At 47.3% G+C, this 27,765-nt stretch overlaps 1 protein-coding gene across 1 annotated transcript in view; it reads left to right on the top strand.

Moving 5' to 3' along the window:
• Nucleotides 1-27,765, top strand: part of camta2 (calmodulin binding transcription activator 2) — a 127,749-nt gene that overhangs the window by 40,446 nt on the left and 59,538 nt on the right. The window contains exons 7-12 of the mRNA XM_042297829.1: nt 5,996-6,146; nt 6,615-6,755; nt 11,177-11,796; nt 12,305-13,492; nt 14,316-14,442; nt 20,496-20,630. Coding sequence (XP_042153763.1) covers nt 5,996-6,146; nt 6,615-6,755; nt 11,177-11,796; nt 12,305-13,492; nt 14,316-14,442; nt 20,496-20,630 — 2,362 coding nt within the window. The remainder of the gene's footprint in view (nt 1-5,995; nt 6,147-6,614; nt 6,756-11,176; nt 11,797-12,304; nt 13,493-14,315; nt 14,443-20,495; nt 20,631-27,765) is intronic.

The raw sequence follows: 27,765 nt of genomic DNA, 5'->3' as shown, positions 1-27,765 counted from the left end.
AACACACCTGGGAAAACACCACTCTAGACAGCACACCTGGGAAAACGCCATTCTAGACAGCACACCTGGGAAAACACCACTCTAGACAACACAGCTTGGAAAACTCCACTCTAGACAGCACACCTGGGACAACACACCTGGGAAAACACCACTCTAGACAGCACACCTGGGAAAACACACCTTGGAAAACTCCACTCTAGACAGCACACCTGGGAAAACACACCTGGGAAAACACCACTCTAGACAGCACACCTGGGAAAACGCCATTCTAGACAGCACACCTGGGAAAACACCACTCAAGACAGCACACCTGGGAAAACACACCTGGGAAAACACCATTCTAGACAACACACCTGGGAAAACACCATTCTAGACAACACACCTTGGAAAACTCCACTCTAGACAGCACACCTGGGAAAACACACCTTGGAAAACTCCACTCTAGACAGCACACCTGGGAAAACACCACTCTAGACAGCACACCTGGGAAAACACACCTTGGAAAACTCCACTCTAGACAGCACACCTGGGAAAACACCACTCTAGACAGCACACCTGGGAAAACACCACTCTAGACAACACACCTGGGAAAACACCACTCTAGACAGCACACCTGGGAAAACACACCTGGGAAAACACCACTCTAGACAGCACACCTGGGAAAACACACCTTGGAAAACTCCACTCTAGACAGCACACCTGGGAAAACACCACTCTAGACAGCACACCTGGGAAAACACCACTCTAGACAACACACCTGGGAAAAAAACATTCTAGACAACACACCTGGGAAAAAAACATTCTAGACAACACACCTTGGAAAACTCCACTCTAGACAGCACACCTGGGAAAACACACCTTGGAAATCACCACTCTAGACAGCAAACTTGGGAAAACACACCTGGGAAAACACCATTCTAGACAACACACCTGGGAAAACACCATTCTAGACAACACACCTTGGAAAACTCCACTCTAGACAGCACACCTGGGAAAACACACCTTGGAAATCACCACTCTAGACAGCAAACTTGGGAAAACACACCTGGGAAAACACCATTCTAGACAACACACCTGGGAAAACACCATTCTAGACAACACACCTTGGAAAACTCCACTCTAGACAGCAGACCTGGGAAAACACACCTGGGAAAACACCACTCTAGACAGCACACCTGGGAAAACACCACTCTAGACAGCACACCTGGGAAAACACCACTCTAGACAGCACACCTGGGAAAACACACCTGGGAAAAAACCATTCTAGACAACACACCTGGGAAAACACCACTCTAGACAGCACACCTGGGAAAACACACCTTGGAAAACTCCACTCTAGACAGCACACCTGGGAAAACACACCTGGGAAAACACCATTCTAGACAGCACACTTGGGAAAACACCACTCTAGACAGCACACCTGGGAAAACACACTTGGGAAAACACCACTCTAGACAGCACACCTGGGAAAACACACCTGGGAAAACACCACTCTAGACAGCACACCTGGGAAAACACCACTCTAGACAACACACCTGGGAAAACACACCTTGGAAAACTCCACTCTAGACAGCACACCTGGGAAAACACACCTTGGAAAACTCCACTCTAGACAGCACACCTGGGATAACACCACTCTAGACAGCACACCTGGGAAAACACACCTGGGAAAACACCACTCTAGACAACACACCTGGGAAAACACACCTGGAAAAACGCCACTCTAGACAGCACACTTGGGAAAACACCACTCTAGACAGCACACCTGGGAAAACACACCTTGGAAAACTCCACTCTAGACAGCACACCTGGGATAACACCACTCTAGAAAACACACCTGGGAAAACACCACTCTAGACAGCACACCTGGGAAAACACACCTGGGAAAACACCACTCTAGACAGCACACCTGGGAAAACACACCTGGGAAAACACCACTCTAGACAGCACACCTGGGAAAACACACCTGGGAAAACACCACTCTAGACAGCACAGCTGGGAAAACACCACTCTAGACAGCACACCTGGGAAAACTCCACTCTAGACAACACACCTAGGAAAACACCACTCTAGACAGCACAACTGGGAAAACACCACTCTAGACAGCACACCTGGAAAAACACATCTTGGAAAAAAACACTCTAGACAGCACACCTGGGAAAACACCACTCTAGACAGCACAACTGGGAAAACTCCACTCTAGACAACACACCTTGGAAAACACCACTCTAGACAGCACAACTGGGAAAACACCACTCTAGACAGCACACCTGGAAAAACACATCTTGGAAAAAACCACTCTAGACAGCACACCTGGGAAAACACCACTCTAGACAGCACACCTGGAAAAACACATCTTGGAAAGCACCACTCTAGACAGCACACCTGGGAAAACACCACTCTAGACAGCACACCTGGGAAAACACATATTGGAAAACTCCACTCTAGACAACACACCTGGGAAAACTCCACTCTAGACAGCACACCTGATCATATTGATAATATGACTAGTATTTGTTGATAATATGACTAGGATTGTAAACCTCTAGGATAGATTGATAATATGACTAGTATTGGTTGATAATATGACTAGTATTGGTTGATAATATGACTAGTATTGGTTGATAATATGACTAGGATTATAAACCACCAGGATGGGTTGATAATATGACTAGTATGGGTTGATAATATGACTAGTATTGGTTGATAATATGACTAGTATTGGTTGATAATATAACTAGTATTGGTTGATAATATGACTAGGATTATAAACCTCTATGATGGATTGATAATATGACTAGTATGGGTTGATAATATGACTACTATTGGTTGATAATATGACTAGTATTGGTTGATAATATGACTAGTATGGGTTGATAATATGAGTAGTATTGGTTGATAATATGACTAGTATTGGTTGATAATATGACTAGGATTATAAACCTCTATGATGGATTGATAATATGACTAGTATGGGTTGATAATATGACTAGTATTGGATGATAATATGACTAGTATGGGTTGATAATATGACTAGTATTGGTTGATAATATGACTAGGATTATAAACCACTAGTATTTGTTGATAATATGACTAGTATGGGTTGATAATATGACTAGGATTATAAACCTCTAGGATGGATTGATAATCTGACTAGGATTATAAACCACTAGGATGGGTTGATAATATGACTAGAATGCGTTCTTAATATCCCTGACCCCCACACTTACAATTATCTGTAAGGTCCCTCAGTCAAGCAGTGAATTTCAAACACAGATTCAACCACAAAGACCAGCAAGGTTTTTCAATGCCTCACAAAGAAGGGTCCTAACCCTAACCTATTATTAGATGGGTATAAATAATACAAGCAGACATTGAATATCCCTTTAAGCATGGTGAAGTTATCAATTACACTTTGGATGGTGTACTAATACACCCAGCCACTACAAAGATACCGCATTCACTAAACTCAGTTGCTGGAGAGGAAGGAAACCGATCAGGTATTTCACCACGAGGTCAATGGTGACTTTTTAAAACAGTTACAGAGTTGATTGGCTGTGATATGAGAAAACTGAGGATGGATCAACAACACTGTTATTTCACAATACAAACCTAAATGACAGAGTGAAAAGAAGGAAGCCTGGAGAGAATAAAACTATTCCAAAACATGTCAGCAATAAGGCACTAAAATAAAATTGCTAAAAATGTGGCAAAGAAATTAACTTTATGGACCCAAGAAGACTCCATCTCTGACTCAAGAAGACTCCATCTCTGCCCCAAGAAGACTCCATCTCTGACTCAAGAAGACTCCATCTCTGTCCCAAGAAGACTCCATCTCTGCCCCAAGAAGACTCCATCACTGTCCCAAGAAGACTCCATCACTGTCCCAAGAAGACTCCATCTCTGCCCCAAGAAGACTCCATCTCTGCCCCAAGAAGACTCCATCTCTGCCCCAAGAAGACTCCATCTCTGCCCCAAGAATACTCCATCTCTGTCCCAAGAAGACTCCATCTCTGACACAAGAAGACTCTATCTCTGACTCAAGAAGACTCCATCTCTGACTCAAGAAGACTCCATCTCTGACTCAAGAAGACTCCATCTCTGACTCAAGAAGACTCCATCTCTGCCCCAAGAAGACTCCATCTCTGACTCAAGAAGACTCCATCTCTGACTCAAGAAGACTCCATCTCTAACTCAAGAAGACTCCATCTCTGACTCAAGAAGACTCCATCTCTGCCCCAAGAAGACTCCATCTCTGACTCAAGAAGACTCCATCTCTGCCCCAAGAAGACTCCATCTCTGCCCCAAGAAGACTCCATCTCTGCCCCAAGAAGACTCCATCTCTGTCCCAAGAAGACTCCATCTCTGCCCCAAGAAGACTCCATCTCTGTCCCAAGAAGACTCCATCTCTGTCCCAAGAAGACTCCATCTCTGCCCCAAGAAGACTCCATCTCTGCCCCAAGAAGACTCCATCTCTGACTCAAGAAGACTCCATCTCTGCCCCAAGAAGACTCCATCTCTGCCCCAAGAAGACTCCATCTCTGCCAAAAGTGATTCTTACATGTATTGACTGAGCGATGTGAATACTATGTAAATTAGATATTTCTGTATTTCATTTTCAATGCATTTGCAAACATTCAGCTTCAATGCCACACAACTCTCCTTCCGTGGCCTCCAATTGCTCTTAAATACAAGTAAAACTAAATGCATGCTCTTCAACCGATCGCTACCTGCACCTGCCCGTCTGTCCAACATCACTACTCTGGACGGCTCTGACTTGAATACGTGGACAACTACAAATACTTAGGTGTCTGGTTAGACTGTAAACTCTCCTTCCAGACCCATATCAAACATCTCCAATCCAAAATTAAATCTAGAATTGGCTTCCTATTTCGCAACAAAGCATCCTTCACTCATGCTGCCAAACATACCCTTGTAAAACTGACCATCCTACCTATCCTCGACTTTGGCGATGTCATTTACAAAATAGCCTCCAATACCCTACTCAACAAATTGGATGCAGTCTATCACAGTGCAATCTGTTTTGTCACCAAAGCCCCATATACTACCCACCATTGCGACCTGTACGCTCTCGTTGGCTGGCCGTCGCTTCATACTCGTCGCCAAACCCACTGGCTCCATGTCATCTACAAGACCCTGCTAGGTAAAGTCCCCCTTATCTCAGCTCGCTGGTCACCATAGCATCTCCCACCTGTAGCACACGCTCCAGCAGGTATATCTCTCTCGTCACCCCCAAAACCAATTCTTTCTTTGGCCTCCTCTCCTTCCAGTTCTCTGCTGCCAATGACTGGAACGAACTACAAAAATCTCTGAAACTGGAAACACTTATCTCCCTCACTGGCTTTAAGCACCAACTGTCAGAGCAGCTCACAGATTACTGCACCTGTACATAGCCCACCTATAATTTGGCCCAAACAACTACCTCTTTCCCTACTGTATTTAATTTATTTATTTTGCTCCTTTGCACCCCATTATTTTTATTTCTACTTTGCACATTCTTCCATTGCAAAACTACCATTCCAGTGTTTTACTTGCTATATTGTATTTACTTTGCCACCATGGCCTTTTTTTGCCTTTACCTCCCTTCTCACCTCATTTGCTCACATTGTATATAGACTTGTTTATACTGTATTATTGACTGTATGTTTGTTTCACTCCATGTGTAACTCTGTGTTGTTGTGTGTGTCGAACTGCTTTGCTTTATCTTGGCCAGGTCGCAATTGTAAATGAGAACTTGTTCTCAACTTGCCTACCTGGTTAAATAAAGGTGAAATAAAAAATAAAATAAATAAATAAAATTTGTAAAAACCTGTTTTCACCTTGTCATTATAGGTGATTGTGTTTAGATGGGTTAGAATGGGCTGCAGGTTTATTTACCTGCTTAAAAATAGTTTTCATTTTCGGCTAACGGAAACCCTGGTGTGTGTGTATTAACCTCTTCTCTCTGTGTGTGTGTGTGTGTGTGTGTGTGTAGAACCCAGACATGGTGCTGGTTCACTACCTGAATGTTCCGTCGTTGGAGGATCATGGGAAGGCGTGCGGCCCGTTGCTATGTGCTGTTGCCGACCGCCGAGACTCGTTACGCTGGAGCCGAGACGAACTACTGGCCCAGCTCAAGCCTATGTGTTAGTACACACATACATACATATACTGCTCCTCATAATTGCAAACCTTCCCAGTTAGGAAGTCTTAGGTCCGATCTGATTGTGCCAAAAGATAACAAAACAAAAGACCTATTTGTCATCTTTTGGTTGAAAAGGTGAAAGGTCAGTGATGGGAGTACCTCCTCCCACTCAGAGGTCAGTCTTGGGACGGGTGTTCATTCCCACGGCACTTGAAGGCACCATAAGTCCTGGCAATGTGATGGCTGACTAATATCTATGGTGTCTCTCTGTCTCTGTGTTTCTCTGTCTGTCTCTTTCTCGCTCTCTGTGTTTCTCTGTCTGTCTGTCTGTCTGTCTGTCTGTCTGTCTGTCTGTCTGTCTGTCTGTCTGTCTGTCTGTCTGTCTGTCTGTCTGTCTGTCTGTCTGTCTGTCTGTCTGTCTGTCTGTCTCTCTCTCTCTCTCTCTCTCTCTCTCTCTCTGTTTCTCTAGTCCACAGCATTAAGTGGTCATGTGGAGAAGGTTATGGATCATCAGAGTTCTCTATAGAACAACTGGCTCAACAGATCCTGGAGTCTCAACAGACCAAACCTCAGCCTCGCACACACACCTGTCTCTGCAGCTCCACACTGGGTAAATCTGTGTAAATGTTACCACTGGAGGGCAGTATAGCCAAACACTACAGACTACTGTGACTAGAGACTACCGTAACTACGGACTACTGTGACTAGAGACTACTGTGACTGGAGACTACTGTGCCTAGAGACTACCGTAACTACGGACTACTGTGACTAGAGACTACTGTGACTAGAGACAACTGTGGCTGCAGACTACTGTGACTACAGACTACTGTGATGAGAGATTACCGTGGCTAGAGACTACTGTGACTAGAGACTACCGTAACTATGGACTACTGTGACTAGAGACTACTGTGACTAGAGACTACTGTGACTGCAGACTACTGTGACTAGAGACTACCGTAACTACGGACTACTGTGACTAGAGACAACCGTAACGACGGACTACTGTGACTAGAGAGTACTGTGACTAGAGATTACCGTAACTACGGACTACTGTGACTAGAGAATACTGTGACTAGAGAATACTGTGACTAGAGACTACTGTGACTAGAGACTACTGTGACTAGAGACTACTGTGACTAGAGATTACCGTAACTACGGACTACTGTGACTAGAGACTACCGTAACTGCGGACTACTGTGACTGCAGACTACTGTGACTGGAGACTACTGTGACTAGTGACTACTGTGACTAGACTACCGTAAGTACGGACTACTGTGACTAGAGACTACCGTAACTACGGACTACTGTGACTAGAGATTTCTGTGACTAGAGATTACTGTGACTAGAGACTACCGTAACTACAGACTACTGTGACTAGAGACTACAGTGACTAGAGACTACCGTAAGTACGGACTACTGTGACTAGAGATTACCGTGACTAGAGACTGCTGTGACTGCGGACCACTGTGACTAGTGACTTCTGTGACTGGTGACTACTGTGACTGCGGACCACTGTGACTTGCAGACTATTGTGACTAGAGACTACTGTGACTAGTGACTACTGTGACTAGAGACTACTGTGACTAGAGACGACTGTGACTGGTGACTACTGTGACTACTACAGACCATTGTGACTAGTGACTACTGTGACAGCAGACTACTGTGACTAGAGACTACTGTGACTGGTGACTACTGTGACTGGTGACTACTGTGACTAGAGACTACTGTGACTGGTGACTACTGTGACTAGAGACTACTGTGACTGGTGACTACTGCGACTGGTGACTACTGTGACTAGAGACTACTGTGACTAGAGACTACTGTGACTAGAGATTACTGTGACTAGAGACTACTGTGACTAGAGACTACTGTGACTAGAGACTACAGTGACTAGTGACTACTGTGACTGGTGACTACTGTGACTAGAGACTACTGTGACTAGTGACTACTGTGACTGCAGACTACTGTGGCTAGAGACTGCTGTGACTACGGTGACTGCAGACTACGGTGACTAGAGACTACTGTGACTGGAGACTATTGTGACTAGACTACTGTGACTACAGACTACTGTGACTGTACTACTGTAACTAGAGACTACTGTGACTAGAGACTACTGTGACTGGTGACTACGGTGACTTCAGACTGCTGTGACTAGAGACTACTGTGACTGGTGACTACTGTGACTGGTGACTACTGTGACTAGAGACTACTGTGACTAGAGACTACTGTGACTAGAGACTACTGTGACGGCAGACTACTGTGACTGGACTGCTGTAACTAGAGACTACTGTGACTAGAGACTACTGTGACGGCAGGCTACTGTGACGGCAGATTGCTGTGACAGCAGGCCACTGTGACTAGAGACCACTGTAACTAGAGACTACTGTGACTACGGACTACTGTGGCTACGGACTACTGTGACTAGAGACTACTGTGATGGCAGACTACTGTGGCGGCAGGCTACTGTGACGGCAGATTGCTGTGACAGCAGGCCACTGTGACTAGAGACTACTGTGACTACTGACTGCTGTGACTAGAGACTACTGTGACTACAGACTACTGTGACTGTGTACTACTGTAACTAGAGACTACTGTAACTTGTGACTACTGTAACTAGAGACTACTGTGACTGCAGACTACTGTAACTAGAGACTACTGTAACTAGAGACTACTGTAACTTGTGACTACTGTGACTAGAGACTACTGTGACTAGAGACTACTGTGACTGGACTGCTGTAACTAGAGACTATTGTGACTAGGGACTACTGTGACTGCGGACTACTGTGACTAGAGATGACCGTGACTAGAGACTACAGACTACTGTGACTGTGGACTACTGTGACTGCGGACTACTGTGACTGGACTGCTGTGACTAGAGACTACTGTAACTGGTGACTACTGTGGCTACTGTGACAAGAGACTAATGTGACTACAGACAACTGTGACTAGAGACTACTGTAACTAGTGACTACTGTAACTAGAGACTACTGTGGCTGCTGTGACTAGAGACTTCCGTGACAAGAGACTACTGTGACTACAGACAACTGTGTCTACAGACTACTGACTGTGGACTACTGTGACTGCTGACTACTTGACTACAGACTACTGTGACTACAGACTACTGCGACTAAAGACTACTGTGATTGGAGACTACTGTGACTAGTGACTGCTGTAACTAGAGACCACCATGACTAGTGACTACTGTGACTACAGACTCGTGACTACTGTGACTACAGACTACGGCCACTACAGACTACAGTGACTGCAGACCACTGTGACTGGTGACTGCTGTGACTAGTGACAACAGACTACTGTGACTAGTAACTACTGTGACTACAGACTACTGTGACTAGAAACTAATGTGACTTCAGACTACTGTGACTTCAGACTACTGTGACTACATACCACTGTGACTAGTGACTGCTGTGAATGGTGACTACAGACTACTGTGACTACAGACTAGTGTGGCTAGAGACTACTGTGACTACAGACTCATGACTACTGTGACTGCAGACTACGGCCACTACAGACTACAGTGACTGCAGACTACTATGACTACAGACCACTGTGACTAGTGACTGCTGTGACTAGTGACAACAGACTACTGTGACTAGTGACTACTGTGACTACAGACTACTGTGACTAGAAACTACTGTGACTAAGGACTACTGTGACTAGTGACTGCTGTGACTGGTGACTACAGACTACTGTGACTACAGACTACTGTGACTACAGACTACTGTGACTACAGACTAGTGTGGCTAGAGACTACTGTGACTACTGCAATGTATTCTGTATGTTCTGTTTCTTTCATTCTCCTCCCTCTCTTCCCTCCTCCCTTTTGTCCCTCTTGTCCCTCCCTCCTTCTCGCTCTCTTCCCTCTCCTCCCTCTCGTCCCTCTCCTCCCTCTCGTCCCTTCCCTCCCTCTCTTCCTTCTCGTCCCTCCCTCTCCTCCCTCTCGTCCCTTTCTTGCCTCTCCTCCCTCTCTTTCCTCTCCTCCCTCTCTTCCCTCTCCTCCCTCACGTCCCTCCCTCTCTTCCTTCTCGTCCCTCCCTCTCCTCCCTCTCGTCCCTTTCTTGCCTCTCCTCCCTCTCTTTCCTCTCCTCCCTCTCTTCCCTCTCCTCCCTCACGTCCCTCCCTCCTCCCTCTCGTCCCTCTCCTCCCTCTCCTCCTTCTCGTCCCTCTCCTCCCTCTCTTCCCTCCCTCGTCCCTCTCCTCCCTCTCTTCCCTCTCCTCCCTCTCGTCCCTCTCCTCCCTCTCGTCCCTCTCCTCCCTCTCGTCCCTCTCCTCCCTCTCTTCCCTCTCCTCCCTCTTTTCCCTCTCTTCCCTCTCGTCCCTCTCCTCCCTCTCCTCCTTCTCGTCCCTCTCCTCCCTCTCTTCCCTCCCTCGTCCCTCTCCTCCCTCTCTTCCCTCTCCTCCCTCTCGTCCCTCTCCTCCTTCTCGTCCCTCTCCTCCCTCTCCTCCCTCTCCTCCTTCTCCTCCCTCTCCTCCTTCTCGTCCCTCTCCTCCCTCTCTTCCCTCCCTCCTTCTCCTCCCTCTCCTCCTTCTCGTCCCTCTCCTCCCTCTCTTCCTTCCCTCGTCCCTCTCCTCCCTCTCTTCCCTCTCCTCCCTCTCGTCCCTCTCCTCCCTCTCGTCCCTCTCCTCCCTCTCGTCCCTCTCCTCCCTCTCTTCCCTCTCCTCCCTCTTTTCCCTCTCTTTTCCCTCTCGTCCCTCTCCTCCCTCTCCTCCTTCTCGTCCCTCTCCTCCCTCTCTTCCCTCCCTCGTCCCTCTCCTCCCTCTTTTCCCTCTCCTCCCTCTCGTCCCTCTCCTCCTTCTCGTCCCTCTCCTCCCTCTCGTCCCTCTCCTCCCTCTCTTCCCTCCCTCCTCCCTCTCCTCCCTCTCGTCTCTCTCCTCCCTCTCTTCCCTCTCTCTTCCCTCTCTTCCCTCACGTCCCTCCCTCCTCCCTCTCTTCCCTCTCGTCCCTCCCTCTCCTCCCTCTCCTCCCTCCCTCTCGTCTCTCCCTCACTCGCTATCTTACCTTCCTCCTTCCAGCGTCTCCTGGAGCTAACATTCCCCACCGCTGTAACAGCACCAAACATCGCATTATCTCCCCCAAACTGCCCGCTACCAGCCCTGCCCTGTCAGCCTCACCCCTGGCTGAGGGGGAGACAGGAGGGGGAGACATCCCTGCAGGCGGCGAGAAGAAACCTTCCCCACACACACACCCTCCCCCCTCACACACACACTCCCAGGTAAAACTTGGAGGGTCTACCAGCCTGGTAGGGAGACATGAGGGAGTCTCTTCCTCCCCCTCTCCCCCCTCCTCCTCCTCTTCCTCCTCCTCATCATCCCCCCCTCAGGCTCACCGCACAGCAACCATCGCCGTCAGCAACGGCACCACCAACAGTTTCTATGGTGACCAGCGGGGCCTGACGACGGTTGCCCTACCGCAGAATGCGGTGATCGTCATGACTACGGCGGGGGTCATCGGGACGCAGGGTGGAGGAGAGCGGGAGTCGAGTCTGTCTCTTACCCGTTCAGGTCAGCTGGTACTCTCCCCCGTCCCCCCTAAACCAGACACCCCCTCCCCCAACCCCACCTGCTCCACCCACCCCTCCCCCCCAACCCTGGGGTGGCTACTCTCAGCCTCACCCTCCTGTCCTCACCCGTTATAGGCGGACTACTCCTCACTCCATCCCCCTCTCCATCACTCCTGCACCCTCTACCTCCTGCCGCCCCCTCTCCCTCACCCTGCCAACCTCCTGTCTTCGATCCAGACTCCTTTCTGAACAGTCCTAAACAGGGTCAGACCTACGGAGGCACTCTCCCCCCCCTCACCCTCTCCTCCCCCCTCCTCCTCCTCCCCACATGCACCCTCCCTCACTCTCTCCCTCTCCCCCACGTCCCCTCCCCCTGCGCATCCCCTCCCTCCTCTCTCTCAACCCTCACTTCTGAGGCAGAGAGGAAGAATGAAGAGAGAGTGGTGCTCCAGACCTCTCCCCTTCTTCCTCCCTCCCTCCAAACCTTTCTCTATCCCTCTCTCCGTCCCACTCTGCCCCTGCTTCCTCCCTCCCTCCATCCCTTTCTCTATCCCTCTCTCCGTCCCACTCTATCCCTTCTTCCTCCCTCCCTCCATCCCTTTCTCTATCCCTCTCTCCGTCCCACTCTATCCCTTCTTCCTCCCTCCCTCCATCCCTTTCTCTATCCCTCTCTCCGTCCCACTCCACCCCTTCTTCCTCCCTCCCTCCATCCCTTTCTCTATCCCTCTCTCCGTCCCACTCCGCCCCCTCTCTCCTGCCTCTGTGTCTGGAATCAGCGCTGGCCCTGGGCCCTCTGGGGGAGACAGAGGGGGAGAGGGGGGAGGCAGATGGAGAGAGAGAAAGACAGAGGGAGGAGGGGAGAGAAGAGGGGCACCCGCCCACCAAACTGGCTCTCCTCCAGCGAAGCCAATCCCCCAAACTGTCGTCGTCAGGGCAACACCACAGAAAAGCATCATCATCGCTACTCCTGATTCGCCACGAAACGCAGCAGACCTCTCCCACTCAGCAGATGGCGCCCAATCTGCAGCCTCACAGGCAGGACGGAGAGCAGCCATTGGTCGTCCTAGAGCCCAAAGAGCTCCAGCAGCAACTCCCCCAACCCATGACCTCTATGCACTGTAACCCCAACCCCACCCTGACCCCGACCCCACTGACCCTGACCCAGAACCACCACTCTCAACTCCTCCTGCTGCAACACAGACGTCTTCAGAGTCAGGAGAGAGAGATGGAGAAAGAGGTGGAAAGAGAGAGGCAGAGGGAGGTGGAAAGGGAGAGGGGGAGGCAGCTCTTACTCCTGCACCAGAGACTCAGCCAGCCGACTCCCTTAGAGTCCCTGTTTGCTAACATCAACAACGTGGCTAATGCAAACATGGCTCTTTCGACTACTGTTAACATGGACAGTACCAATGCCACTATGGATAATGTTAACATGACCAATATGGCTAATGGGCGGGTTAGAGTAAAGGAGGAGAGGGGGCGGGGCTACGAGGCAGAGGACACACCCATGGACACGGGTCAAAGGTCGGAGGTCACGGATGTCTCGGAGGAGCTAGAGATATCGTTCGACAGCCAGTTCCCTGACCTCATCTCTGAGCTCATCACAGAGGCCGACGCCCCCAACACACACACACACACACACACCTCGGTCCTCGTCCCAAACCCGGCTCCCACCAGCCTGTTCCCTACGGGGGTACGTTACATGGTTCCTCCCCAGCCCTCCCCCTCCTCCTCCTTCCTCCCCTTCCCCCCTCTTCCCCCTAACAACGGGACTGAGCTACAACGCCTAGCAACCATCACAGACTTCTCCCCCGAGTGGTCCTACCCAGAGGTGAGACAGGGGAGAGGGGGGCCTGTCTGGGTTGATTTAATGGGAAGCCTTTTGAACATGACCTATTTATTGACCTTATATTGATTATAAATTTGACTGTATTTATGAGATCACATGTTATGTATGTTGCTGTATGTGTGCAAGATTTTCAAATAAACCTTCATCTAAACCTGAGCAGAGAAAGATATTCAAATGAACCTAAACCTGAGCAGAGAAGTATGTTCAAATTAATTTAAACCTGAGCAGAGAAAGATATTGAAATGAATCTAAGCTTGAGCTGAGAAAGATGTTCAAATTAACCTTAATCTAAACCTGAGCAGAGAAATAGTTTCAAATGAACCTTAACCTAAACCTGAGCAGAGAAATAGTTTCAAATGAACCTAAACCTTAACCTAAACCTGAGCAGAGAAATAGTTTCAAATGAACCTAAACCTTAACCTAAACCTGAGCAGAGAAATAGTTTCAAATGAACCTAAACCTTAACCTAAACCTGAGCAGAGAAATATATTCAAATGAACCTAAACCTGAGCAGAGAAATATGTTCAAATGAACCCAAACCTTAATCTAAACCTGAGCAGAGAAAGATATTAAAATTAACCTAAACCTGAGCAGAGAAATATGTTCAAATGAACCCAAACTTTAATCTAAACCTGAGCAGAGAAAGATGTTCAAAATTAACCTTCATCTAAACCTGAGCAGAGGAATATGTTCAAATTAACCTTCATCTAAACCTGAGCAGAGAAATATGTTCAAATTAACCTTCATCTAAACCTGAGCAGAGAAGCAGAAAGTGAGACTAATAGGTAGTTTATACGTCTGTCAGGGTGGTGTGAAGGTGTTGATAACAGGTCCCTGGTTGGAGGCTACTGGACGTTACAGCTGCGTGTTTGACCAGAGCACCGTCCCCGCTTCACTTATTCAGCCTGGAGTACTACGGAGCTATTGCCCTGGTAGGTACACGCACGCACGGTATCCTCTAGATGGCAGAATGGTTGTTACTGTATCCACTAGATGGCAGAATGGTTGTTACTGTGTCCACTAGATGGCAGAATGGTTGTTACTGTGTCCTCTAGATGGCATAATGGTTGTTACTGTGTCCACTAGATGGCAGAATGGTTGTTACTGTGTCCACTAGATGGCAGAATGGTTGTTACTGTGTCCACTAGATGGCAGAATGGTTGTTACTGTGTCCACTAGATGGCAGAATGGTTGTTACTGTGTCCACTAGATGGCAGAATGGTTGTTACTGTGTCCTCTAGATGGCATAATGGTTGTTATTGTGTCCTCTAGATGGCAGAATGGTTGTTACTGTATCCTCTAGATGGCATAATGGTTGTTACTGTGTCCTCTAGATGGCATAATGGTTGTTACTGTGTCCTCTAGATGGCATAATGGTTGTTACTGTGTCCTCTAGATGGCAGAAGGGTTGTTACTGTGTCCTCTAGATGGCAGAATGGTTGTTACTGTGTCCACTAGATGGCAGAATGGTTGTTACTGTGTCCTCTAGATGGCAGAATGGTTGTTACTGTGTCCTCTAGATGGCAGAATGGTTGTTACTGTGTCCACTAGATGGCAGAATGGTTGTTACTGTGTCCTCTAGATGGCAGAATGGTTGTTACTGTGTCCTCTAGATGGCAGAATGGTTGTTACTGTATCCACTAGATGGCAGAATGGTTGTTACTGTGTCCTCTAGATGGCAGAATGGTTGTTACTGTGTCCTCTAGATGGCAGAATGGTTGTTACTGTGTCCTCTAGATGGCAGAATGGTTGTTACTGTGTCCTCTAGATGGCAGAATGGTTGTTACTGTGTCCTCTAGATGGCAGAATGGTTGTTGCAGAATGGTTGTTACTGTATCCACTAGATGGCAGAATGGTTGTTGCAGAATGGTTGTTACTGTATCCACTAGATGGCATAATGGTTGTTACTATGTCCACTAGATGGCAGAATGGTTGTTACTGTATCCACTAGATGGCAGAATGGTTGTTGCAGAATGGTTGTTACTGTGTCCACTAGATGGCAGAATGGTTGTTACTGTGTCCTCTAGATGGCAGAATGGTTGTTACTGTATCCACTAGATGGCATAATGGTTGTTACTGTGTCCACTATATGGCAGAATGGTTGTTGCAGAATGGTTGTTACTGTGTCCACTATGTGGCAGAATGATTGTTACTCTATCCACTATGTGGCAGAATGATTGTTACTGTATCAACTAGATGGCAGAATGGTTGTTACTGTATCCACTAGATGGCATAATGGTTGTTACTATGTCCACTAGATGACAGAATGGTTGTTACTGTGTCCACTATGTGGCAGAATGGTTGTTACTGTGTCCTCTAGATGGCAGAATGGTTGTTACTGTATCCACTAGATGGCATAATGGTTGTTACTGTGTCCACTATGTGGCAGAATGGTTGTTACTGTGTCCACTAGATGGCAGAATGGTTGTTACTGTGTCCTCTAGATGGCAGAATGGTTGTTACTGAATGGTTGTTACTGTGTCCACTAGATGGCAGAATGGTTGTTGCAGAATGGTTGTTACTGTATCCACTAGATGGCAGAATGGTTGTTGCAGAATGGTTGTTACTGTGTCCACTAGATGGCAGAATGGTTGTTACTGTGTCCTCTAGATGTCAGAATGGTTGTTACTATGTCCACTAGATGGCAGAATGGTTGTTACTGTGTCCTCTAGATGGCAGAATGGTTGTTACTGTGTCCACTAGGTGGCAGAATGGTTGTTACTGTTTCCTCTAGATGGCAGAATGGTTGTTACTGTGTCCACTAGATGGCAGAATGGTTGTTGCAGAATGGTTGTTACTGTGTCCACTATGTGGCAGAATGATTGTTACTGTATCAACAAGATGGCAGAATGGTTGTTACTGTATCTACTAGATGGCAGAATGGTTGTTGCAGAATGGTTGTTACTGTATCCACTAGATGGCATAATGGTTGTTACTATGTCCACTAGATGGCAGAATGGTTGTTACTGTATCCACTAGATGGCAGAATGGTTGTTACTATGTCCACTAGATGGCAGAATGGTTGTTACTATGTCCACTAGATGGCAGAATGGTTGTTACTGTGTCCACTAGATGGCAGAATGGTTGTTGCAGAATGGTTGTTACTGTATCCACTAGATGGCATAATGGTTGTTACTGTGTCCACTAGATGGCAGAATGGTTGTTACTGTGTCCACTATGTGGCAGAATGATTGTTACTCTATCCACTATGTGGCAGAATGATTGTTACTGTATCAACTAGATGGCAGAATGGTTGTTACTGTATCACCTAGATGGCATAATGGTTGTTACTATGTCCACTAGATGACAGAATGGTTGTTACTGTGTCCACTATGTGGTAGAATGGTTGTTACTGTGTCCTCTAGATGGCAGAATGGTTGTTACTGTGTCCACTAGATGGCAGAATGGTTGTTACTGTGTCCACTAGATGGCAGAATGGTTGTTACTGTGTCCACTAGATGGCAGAATAGTTGTTACTGTGTCCACTAGATGACAGAAACAACCATTCTGCATCGACTAGATGGCAGAATGGTTGTTACTGTGTCCTCTAGATGGCAGAATGGTTGTTGCTGTATCCTCTAGCTGGCAGAATGGTTGTTACTGTGGCCACCAGATGGCAGAATGGTTGTTACTATATCCACTAGATGGCAGAATGGTTGTTACTGTATCCACTAGCTGGCAGAATGGTTGTTACTGTGTCCACTAGATGGCAGAATGGTTGTTACTGTGTCCACTAGATGGCAGAATGGTTGTTACTGTGTCCACTAGATGGCAGAATGGTTGTTACTGTGTCCACTATGTGGCAGAATGATTGTTACTGTATCAACTAGATGGCAGAATGGTTGTTACTGTATCCACTAGATGGCAGAATGGTTGTTGCAGAATGGTTGTTACTGTATCCACTAGATGGCAGAATGGTTGTTACTGTGTCCACTAGATGGCAGAATGGTTGTTACTGTGTCCACTATGTGGCAGAATGATTGTTACTGTGTCCTCTAGATGGCAGAATGGTTGTTACTGTGTCCACTAGATGGCAGAATGGTTGTTACTGTGTCCACTAGATGGCAGAATGGTTGTTACTGTGTCCACTAGATGGCAGAAAGGTTGTACTGTATCCACTAGATGGCAGAATGGTTGTTACTGTGTCCTCTAGATGGCAGAATGGTTGTTACTGTATCCACTAGATGGCATAATGGTTGTTACTGTATCCACTAGATGGCAGAATGGTTGTTACTATGTCCACTAGATGGCAGAATGGTTGTTACTGTGTCCACTATGTGGCAGAATGGTTGTTACTGTGTCCACTAGATGGCAGAATGGTTGTTGCAGAATGGTTGTTACTGTGTCCACTATGTGGCAGAATGATTGTTACTGTATCTACTATGTGGCAGAATGATTGTCACTGTATTAACTAGATGGCAGAATGGTTGTTACTCTATCAACTAGATGGCATAATGGTTGTTACTATGTCCACTAGATGGCAGAATGGTTGTTACTGTGTCCACTATGTGGCAGAATGGTTGTTACTGTGTCCACTAGATGGCAGAATGGTTGTTGCAGAATGGTTGTTACTGTGTCCACTAGATGGCAGAATGGTTGTTGCAGAATGGTTGTTACTGTGTCCACTAGATGGCAGAATGGTTGTTGCAGAATGGTTGTTACTGTGTCCTCTAGATGGCAGAATGGTTGTTACTGTGTCCTCTAGATGGCAGAATGGTTGTTACTGTGTCCTCTAGATGGCAGAATGGTTGTTACTGTGTCCTCTAGATGGCAGAATGGTTGTTACTGTGTCCTCTAGATGGCAGAATGGTTGTTACTGTGTCCTCTAGATGGCAGAATGGTTGTTACTGTGTCCTCTAGATGGCAGAATGGTTGTTACTGTGTCCTCTAGATGGCAGAATGGTTGTTACTGTGTCCTCTAGATGGCAGAATGGTTGATACTGTGTCCTCTAGTTGGCAGAATGGTTGTTACTGTGTCCTCTAGATGGCAGAATGGTTGTTACTGTGTCCTGTAGATGACAGAATGGTTGATACTGTGTCCACTAGTTGGCAGAATGGTTGATACTGTGTCCACTAGTTGGCAGAATGGTTGATACTGTGTGCACTAGTTGGCAGAATGGTTGATACTGTGTCCTCTAGTTGGCAGAATGGTTGATACTGTGTCCTCTAGTTGGCAGAATGGTTGATACTGTGTCCACTAGTTGGCAGAATGGTTGATACTGTGTCCACTAGTTGGCAGAATGGTTGATACTGTGTCCACTAGTTGGCAGAATGGTTGATACTGTGTCCACTAGTTGGCAGAATGGTTGATACTGTGTCCACTAGTTGGCAGAATGGTTGATACTGTGTCCACTAGTTGGCAGAATGGTTGATACTGTGTGCACTAGTTGGCAGAATTGTTGTTTCTGTTTCATGCTTTGTATATGCTTCAGTAGATTGTTTTACTGCATCAGCATGTCCAGCCCCGTCCTCACACACTGGTTCCTTGTCTCTTAGGGCAGTTGAGGCACCAGCTCAAGATTGAATGCTTCTTGTATATGAATAGGTTTTAAAGATTGATCACTCCTCTATATTGGACACATAGGCTCTGAGAACTGGCTAGAACCTGTTGTTGATGGTTCAACACGTCTTCTCTGTGTGTGTCTCTCTATCTGTGTAGATAATGGAGACAGAAGCTTCTTGACTTCATCCTGAGTGTGATCTCATTGGTTAAATGTACTCTTGTTAACTGTATAATGATCTCTGCCTGGTCCTTGGAAGGAGTTTTCATCCTCAACACCCTGAACTTCTGGACTTTACTGATGTTCACCATCCCCTTCTCCCTCATCTCTCCCTCTCTCCCCTCCCCCCTCATCTCTCCCCTCCTCTCCCTCATCTCTCCTCTCTCCCTCATCTCCCCTCCCCCTCCTCTCTCCCTTATCTCTCCCTCTCTCCCCTCCTCTCCCTCATCTCCCCTCTCCCCCTCCTCTCTCCCTCATCTCCCCTCTCCCCCCCTCTCTCCCTCATCTCCCCCTCTCCCCCTCTCTCCCTCATCTCCCCCTCTCCCCCTCTCTCCCTCATCTCCCCCTCTCCCCCTCTCTCCCTCATCTCCCTCCCCTCATCTCTCCCTCATCTCTCCCTCTCTCCCCTCCTCTCCCTCATCTCCCCTCCCCCTCATCTCTCCCTCTCTCCCCTCCTCTCCCTCATCTCTCCTCTCTCCCTCATCTCCCCTCCCCCTCCTCTCTCCCTTATCTCTCCCTCTCTCCCCTCCTCTCTCTCATCTCCCCTCTCCCTCATCTCTCCCTCTCCCCCTCTCTCCCTCATCTCCCCATCCCCCTCTCTCCCTCTCTCCCCCTCCTGTCTCTCTCATCTCTCTCCCTCATCTCTCCCTCTCCCCCTCCTCTCTCCCTCATCTCTCCCTCTCCCCCTCCTCTCTCCCTCATCTCTCCCTCTCCCCCTCCTCTCTCCATCATCTCCCCTCTCCCCTTCCTCTGGCCCTCATCTCCCCCTCTCCCCCATCCTCTCTCCCTCCCTCTCCCCCTTCCTCTGTCCCTCATCTCCCCTCTCCCCCTTCCTCTGTCCCTCATCTCCCCTATCCCCACTTCTCTCTCCCTCTCCTGCCCCTCCTCCCCCTCACTCTCTTTGTCTTCCTCCCTCCTCCCCTCCCTCTCTCTGTCTTCCTCCCCTATGTCTCTCTGTCTTCCTCCCTACTCCCCTCCCTCTCTCTGTCTTCCTCCCCTCCCTCTTTCTGTCTTCCTCCCTCCTCCCCTCCCTCTCTCTGTCTTCTTCCCATCCCTCTCTCTCTGTCTTCCTCCCTCCTCCCCTCCCTCTCTCTGTCTTCTTCCCCTCCCTCTCTCTCTGTCTTCCTCCCTCCTCTTCTCCCTCTCTCTGTCTTCCTCCCCTCCCTCTCTCTGTCTTCCTCCCCATCCCTCTCTCTGTCTTCCTCCCCTCCCTCCCTCTCTCCTCCCCCTCCTCCCCTACCGCTCTGTCTCTCCTTCCCCTTTAGCCCACGAGGCAGGATTGGTGTCTCTTCATATAGTGGAGGACAGTGGGTCTGTCTCTTCGTCTGTTCTGTTTGAATACAGAGCTAGAAACGCCTCGTCTCTACCCAGCTCACAGCTGGACTGGCTGTCCCTGGACGGTGAGTAGCTACCACACACACACACACACACACACACACACACACACACACACACACACACACACACACACACACACACACACACAACACAAACAAGCCTGGAAAAAAAAACTATGTTCAAGCAAGGACAGGCTTTGTTGTAATCTTGTTCTGTTGGGGACAAGGTTACCTTGTGAGATTACCTGAGTATACTAAACACTAAGAACACAGGCTCTTTCCATCCCTTATTGATGTCACTTGTTAAATCCACTTCAATCAGTGTAGATGAAGGGGAGGAGACGGGTTAAAGAAGGATTTTTATGTCTTGAGACATGGATTGTGTATGTGTGCCATTCAGAGGGTGAACGGGTAAGACAACATTGAAGTGCCTTTGAACAGGGTATGGTAGTAGGTGCCAGGCGCACCGGTTTATGTAAAGAACTACAATACTGCTGGGTTTTTCACATTCAACAGTTTCCTGTGTTTATCAAGAATGGTCCACCACCCAACAGGACATCCAGCCAACTTGACACAACTGTGGGAAGCATTGGAGTCAACATGGGCCAGCATCCCTGTGGAACGCTTTCAACACCTTGTAGAGTTCATGCCCCGACTAGTTGAGGCTGTTCTGAGGGCAAGAGGGGGAGGAACTCAATATTAGGAAGGTGTTCTTAATGTTTTTATACTGTATATATGTGGTACAAACTCACATGACATGGTGGTGTTCCCTTGGAGCAGGAGAGGGGAGAGGAGATACTAGAGGAGAGGAGGAGAGACTAGAGGAGAGACTAGAGAAAGAGGAGATGAGATACTAGAGGAGAGGAGGAGAGACTAGAGGAGAGGAGGAGAGATTAGAGGAGGAGAGACTAGAGGAGGAGAGAGGAGATACTAGAGGAGAGACTAGAGAAAGAGGAGGAGAGAGGAGATGAGATACTAGAGGAGGAGAGAGGAGACTAAAGAAAGAGGAGAGGAGGAAAGACTAGAGAAAGAGGAGGAGAGAGGAGAGGAGATATTAGAGGAGGAGAGAAAGAGGAGGAGAGGAGAATAGACTAGAGAAAGAGGAGGAGAGACTATAGAAAGAGGAGGAGAGACTAGAGAAAGAGGAGGAGAGACTATAGAAAGAGGAGGAGAGACTAGAAAGAGGAGGAGAGACTAGAGAAAGAGGGGGAGAGGAGGAGAGACTAGAGAAAGAGGAGGAGAGGAGTGGAGACTAGAGGAGGAGAGAGAAAGAAGAGGAGAGAGGAGACTAGAGAAAGAGGAGAAGAGGAGAAGAGAGAAAGAGGAGAGAGGAGACTAAAGAAAGAGGAGGAGAGACTTGAGAAAGAGGAGGAGAGACTAGAGAAAGAGGAGGAGAGTAGAGAAAGAGTAGGAGAGACTAGAGAAAGAGGAGGAGAGACTAGAGAAAGAGGAGGAGAGGAGGAGAGACTAGAGAAAGAGGAGGAGAGGAGGAGAGACTAGAGGAGGAGAGAGAAAGAAGAGGAGAGAGGAGACTAGAGAAAGAGGAGAAGAGAGAGAGAGGAGACTAAAGAAATAGGAGGAGAGACTTGAGAAAGAGGAGGAGAGACTAGAGAAAGAGGAGAGTAGAGAAAGAGTAGGAGAGACTAGAGAAAGGGCAGGAGAGAGGAGAGAAAGAGGAGTAGAGAGGAGAGAAAGAGGAGAGAAAGAGGAGAAGAGACTAGAGAAATGGAAGGAGAGACTAGAGAAAGATGAGGAGAGACTAGAGAAAGATGAGGAGAGACTAGAGAAAGAGGAGGAGAGACTAGAGAAAGAGGAGGAAAGACTAGAGAAAGAGGAGGAAAGACTAAAGAAAGAGGAGGAGAGACTGAAGAAAGAGGAGGAGAGACTATAGAAAGAGGAGGAGAGACTAGAGAAAGAGGAGGAGAGGAGGAGAGACTAGAGAAAGAGGAGGAGAGGAGGAGAGACTAGAGAAAGAGGAGGAGAGGAGGAGAGAAAGAGGAGGAGAGACTAGAGGAGGAGAGAGAAAGAAGGAGGAGAGACTAGAGAAAGAGGAGGAGAGACTAGAGAAAGAGGAGGAGAGACTAGAGAAAGAGGAGGAGAGACTAGAGAAAGAGGAGGAGAGACTAGAGAAAGAGGAGGAGAGACTAAAGAAAGAGGAGGAGAGACTATAGAAAGAGGAGGAGCGACTAGAAAGAGGAGAGAGGAGACTAGAGAAAGAGTAGAGACAGAGAAGAGAGAAAGAGGAGAGAGGAGACTAAAGAAAGAGGAGGAGAGACTTGAGAAAGAGGAGGAGAGACTTGAGAAAGAGGAGGAGAGTAGAGACAGAGTAGGAGAGACTAGAGAAAGAGGAGGAGAGACTAGAGACAGAGTAGGAGAGTAGACTAGAGGAGGAGAGAGAAAGAAGAGTAGAGAGGAGACTAGAGAAAGAGGAGGAGAGAGGAGAGAAAGAGGAGGAGAGAAAAAGGAGAGAGGAGAGACTAGAGAAAGAGGAGAAGAGAGAAAGAGGAGAGAGGAGACTAAAGAAAGAGGAGGAGAGAATTGAGAAAGAGGAGGAGAGACTAGAGAAAGGGCAGTAGAGAGGAGAGAAAGAGGAGTAGAGAGGAGAGAAAGAGGAGGAGAGAGGAGAAGAGACTAGAGAAATGGAAGGAGAGACTAGAGAAAGATGAGGAGAGACTAGAGAAAGAGGAGGAGAGACTAGAGAAAGAGGAGAGACTAAAGAAAGAGGAGCAGAGACTAGAGAAGGAGGAGAGACTTGAGGAGGAGAGAGGAGACGACAGAAGGAGGAGAGAGTAGAGAAAGAGCAGGAGAGAGGAGAGAAAGAGGAGAAGAGACTAGAGAAATGGAAGGAGAGAAAGAGGAGGAGAGACTAGAGAAAGAGGAGGAGAGACTAGAGAAAGAGGAGGAGAGACTAAAGAAGGAGGAGGAGAGACTAGAGAAGGAGGAGGAGAGACTAGAGAAGGAGGAGGAGAGACTAGAGAAGGAGGAGGAGAGACTAGAGAAAGAGGAGAAGAGACTAGAAAAAGAGGAGAGACTAGAGAAAGATGAGGAGAGACTAAAGAAAGAGGAGGAGAGACTAGAGAAAGAGGAGAGGAGGAGAGACTAGAGAAAGAGGAGGAGAGACTAGAGAAAGAGGAGGAGAGACTAGAGAAAGAGGAGGAGAGACTATAGAAAGAGGAGGAGAGACTATAGAAAGAGGAGGAGAGACTAAAGAAAGAGGAGGAGAGACTAAAGAAAGAGGAGGAGAACTAGAGAAAGAGGAGGAGAGACTAGAGAAAGAGGGGGAGAGACTATAGAAAGAGGAGGAGAGACTGAAGAAAGAGGAGAGACTATAGAAAGAGGAGGAGCGACTAGAGAAAGAGGAGGTGAGACTAGAGAAAGTGGAGGAGAGACTATAGAAAGAGGAGGACAGACTAGAGAAAGAGGAGGAGAGACTAGAAAAAGAGGAGGAGAGACTAGAGAAAGAGGAGAAGAGACTAGAGAAAGAGGAGAAGAGACTAAAGAAAGAGGAGGAGAGACTGAAGAAAGAGGAGGAGAGACTATAGAAAGAGGAGGAACGACTATAGAAAGAGGAGGAGATACTAGAGAAAGAGGAGGAGAGACTAAAGAAAGAGGGGAGACTAAAGAGGAGCAGAGAAAGAGGAGGTGAGACTAGAGAAAAAGGAGGGGAGACTAAAGAAAGAGGAGGGGAGACTAAAGAAAGACGGGAGACTAAAGAGGAGGAGAGAAAGAGGAGGAGAGACTGAAGAAAGAGGAGGAGAGACTAAAGAAAGAGGAGGAGAGACTAAAGAAAGAGAAGGGGAGACTAGACGAAAGAAGGAGGAGAGAGGAGACTAGAGAAAGAGGAGAGAGAAGACTAGAGAAAGAGGAGGAGAGAGGAGACTAGAGAAAGAGGAGGAGAGACTAGAAAAAGAGGAGGAAAGACTAGAGAAAGAGGAGGAGAGAGAAGACTAGAGAAAGAGGAGGAGAGAGGAGACTAGAGAAAGAGGAGGAGAGAGGAGACTAGAGAAAGAGGAGGGTAGAAGAGGAGAACCTAGAGAAAGAGGAGGGGAGACTAGAGGAGGAGAGAGAAAGAAGAGGAGAGGAGACTAGAGAAAGAGGAGGAGAGAGGAGAGAAAGAGGAGGAGAGATGAGAGACTAGAGAAAGACTAGAGCAGTGGTTCTTAACCTTGTTGGAGGTACTGAACCCCACCAGTTTCATATGCGCATTCACTGACCCCTTCTTAATTGGAAAAATAAAATATGATTTTTTCAAATTCAAAACATAGGAATATATTTGACTGGTGCACAAAATGAACCATCAACATCACTGTGTTCAAAGAACAAAATCATCAAAACAGGATTCACACAAATACAAAAACATAATGAATATTTACTGCAAATCAGTGTGACTTCTGCTGTTGCCTTTCAGAGACCAGTTCAGAAATGTGCGGCTTCACCTTGGCAAGTGTCTCTCATGTCTCATGATGTCATGTCTCTCATGTCTCATGATGTCATGTCTCTCATATCATGTCTCTCCACAGTCTGTTCCTTTTCTTGGTTTTTATGTCCAGCAGCCTCCAAAAGAATTTGCTCGCAAAGATATGTTGTAACAAACGGTATGAAAATCTCCAGAACTTTCTGAGCAATAACAGGGTACGTTACCATTTGTTGACATCAAAACGCTGAAAGCGTTGTTGTTCTGAACCTGGCTCTGCTGAATTTCAATGATCTCATCGAGGTATTCATCATCTGTTGTCTCAACACTAAACGGCTGTCTCACCCACTGGATATGACTCTCTTGTAGGGAAGTATCCGTCGAGAGACTTTGCAAGCTCATCTAAGTGCGTGGCAATTGCTTGCTTCAGTTCCGCGGGTACAGAAATGTCTCCGATTCCAGATACATCTTCGATCTTACTGACACAGTCGTCCAGCAGGGGAAAGTTTGCGAAGTTATCGTTCTCTGTTCGTCGTTTCCATAACGGTAGCTCTTTTTGAAAAGCCTTCAGGTTTTCCTCCGCTTCGATGATGTTGACTCCACCGCCCTGCATCTTTTGATTGAGATGATTGAGAGCTGCGAAGATATCAGCCATGTACGCTAAAATGAGAATGAATTTTTGTAGCAATCTGCATGACAATGTTGGTGCTCTTGCAGAAACAGGGCTAATTCCACACTCACGGCAAAAACACGATTCAGCACCTGTCCCCGGGATAACCACCGGACGTTAGAAAGGTACAGAAGTACCTCGAATTCAGAGCCCATTTCTTTACACAGCTCACCTACAATTTTTTATATTTCTGCCAGTTTTGGAGGCAAGGTTTTTATTGCCAACGCAACCCTGCTGAGTAATACTGTTTCTCTCTCTAGAACCCTGCTGAGTAATACTGTCTGTCTCTCTAGAACCCTGCTGAGTAATACTGTCTGTCTCTCTAGAACCCTGCTGAGTAATACTGTCTCTCTCTAGAACCCTGCTGAGTAATACTGTCTGTCTCTCTAGAACCCTGCTGAGTAATACTGTCTCTCTTTAGAACCCTGCTAAGTAATAGTGTCTCTCTCTCTAGAACCCTGCTGAGTAATACTGTCTCTCTCTCTAGAACCCTGCTGAGTAATACTGTCTCTCTCTCTAGAACCCTGCTGAGTAATACTGTTTCTCTTTAGAACCCTGCTGAGTAATACTGTCTGTCTCTCTAGAACCCTGCTGAGTAATATTGTCTCTCTCTCTAGAACCCTGCTGATTAATACTGTGTCTCTCTCTAGAACCCTGCTGAGTAATACTGTCTCTCTCTCTAGAACCCTGCTGAGTAATACTGTCTCTCTCTCTAGAACCCTGCTGAGTAATACTGTCTCTCTCTCTCTAGAACCCTGCTGAGTAATACTGTCTGTCTCTCTAGAACCCTGCTGAGTAATAGTGTCTCTCTCTCTAGAACCCTGCTGATTAATACTGTCTCTCTCTCTAGAACCCTGCTGATTAATACTGTCTCTCTCTCTAGAACCCTGCTGAGTAATACTGTCTCTCTTTAGAACCCTGCTGAGTAATACTGTTTCTCTTTAGAACCCTGCTGAGTAATACTGTCTCTCTCTAGAACCCTGCTGAGTAATACTGTCTCTCTCTCTAGAACCCTGCTGAGTAATACTGTCTGTCTCTAGAACCCTGCTGAGTAATACTGTCTCTCTCTCTCTAGAAACCTGCTGATTAATACTGTCTCTCTCTAGAACCCTGCTGAGTAATACTGTCTCTCTCTCTAGAACCCTGCTGATTAATACCGTCTCTCTCTCTCTAGAACCCTGCTGAGTAATACTGTCTCTCTCTCTCTAGATCCCTGCTGAGTAATACTGTCTCTCTCTTTAGAACCCTGCTGAGTAATACTGTCTCTCTCTCTCTAGAACCCTGCTGAGTAATACTGTCTCTCTCTCTAGAACCCTGCTGATTAATACTGTCTCTCTCTCTAGAACCCTGCTGATTAATACTGTCTCTCTCTCTAGAACCCTGCTGGGTAATACTGTCTCTCTAGAACCCTGCTGAGTAATACTGTCTCTCTCTCTAGAACCCTGCTGAGTAATACTGTCTCTCTCTAGAACCCTGCTGATTAATACTGTCTCTCTTTAGAACCCTGCTGATTAATACTGTCTCTCTCTCTAGAACCCTGCTGAGTAATACTGTCTCTCTCTCTAGAACCCTGCTGATTAATACTGTCTCTCTCTCTAGAACCCTGCTGAGTAATCCTGTCTCTCTCTCTAGAACCCTGCTGGGTAATACTGTCTCTCTAGAACCCTGCTGAGTAATACTGTCTCTCTCTCTAGAACCCTGCTGAGTAATACTGTCTCTCTCTCTAGAACCCTGCTGAGTAATACTGTCTCTCTCTCTAGAACCCTGCTGAGTAATACTGTCTCTCTTTAGAACCCTGCTGATTAATACTGTCTCTCTCTCTAGAACCCTGCTGAGTAATACTGTCTCTCTCTCTAGAACCCTGCTGATTAATACTGTGTCTCTCTTTAGAACCCTGCTGATTGGTACTGTCTCTCTCTCTAGAACCCTGCTGAGTAATACTGTCTCTCTCTCTAGAACCCTGCTGAGTAATAATGTCTCTCTCTCTAGAACCCTGCTGATTAATACTGTGTCTCTCTTTAGAACCCTGCTGATTGGTACTGTCTCTCTCTCTAGAACCCTGCTGATTAATACGGTCTCTCTCTCTAGAACCCTGCTGAGTAATATTGTCTCTC

This window comes from Oncorhynchus tshawytscha, linkage group LG15, assembly GCF_018296145.1.
Source record: "Oncorhynchus tshawytscha isolate Ot180627B linkage group LG15, Otsh_v2.0, whole genome shotgun sequence".
Lineage (NCBI taxonomy): Eukaryota > Metazoa > Chordata > Actinopteri > Salmoniformes > Salmonidae > Oncorhynchus > Oncorhynchus tshawytscha.
The sequence above is the reverse complement of the archived record's forward strand: the minus strand, read 5'-3'. Positions and strand labels throughout refer to the sequence as shown.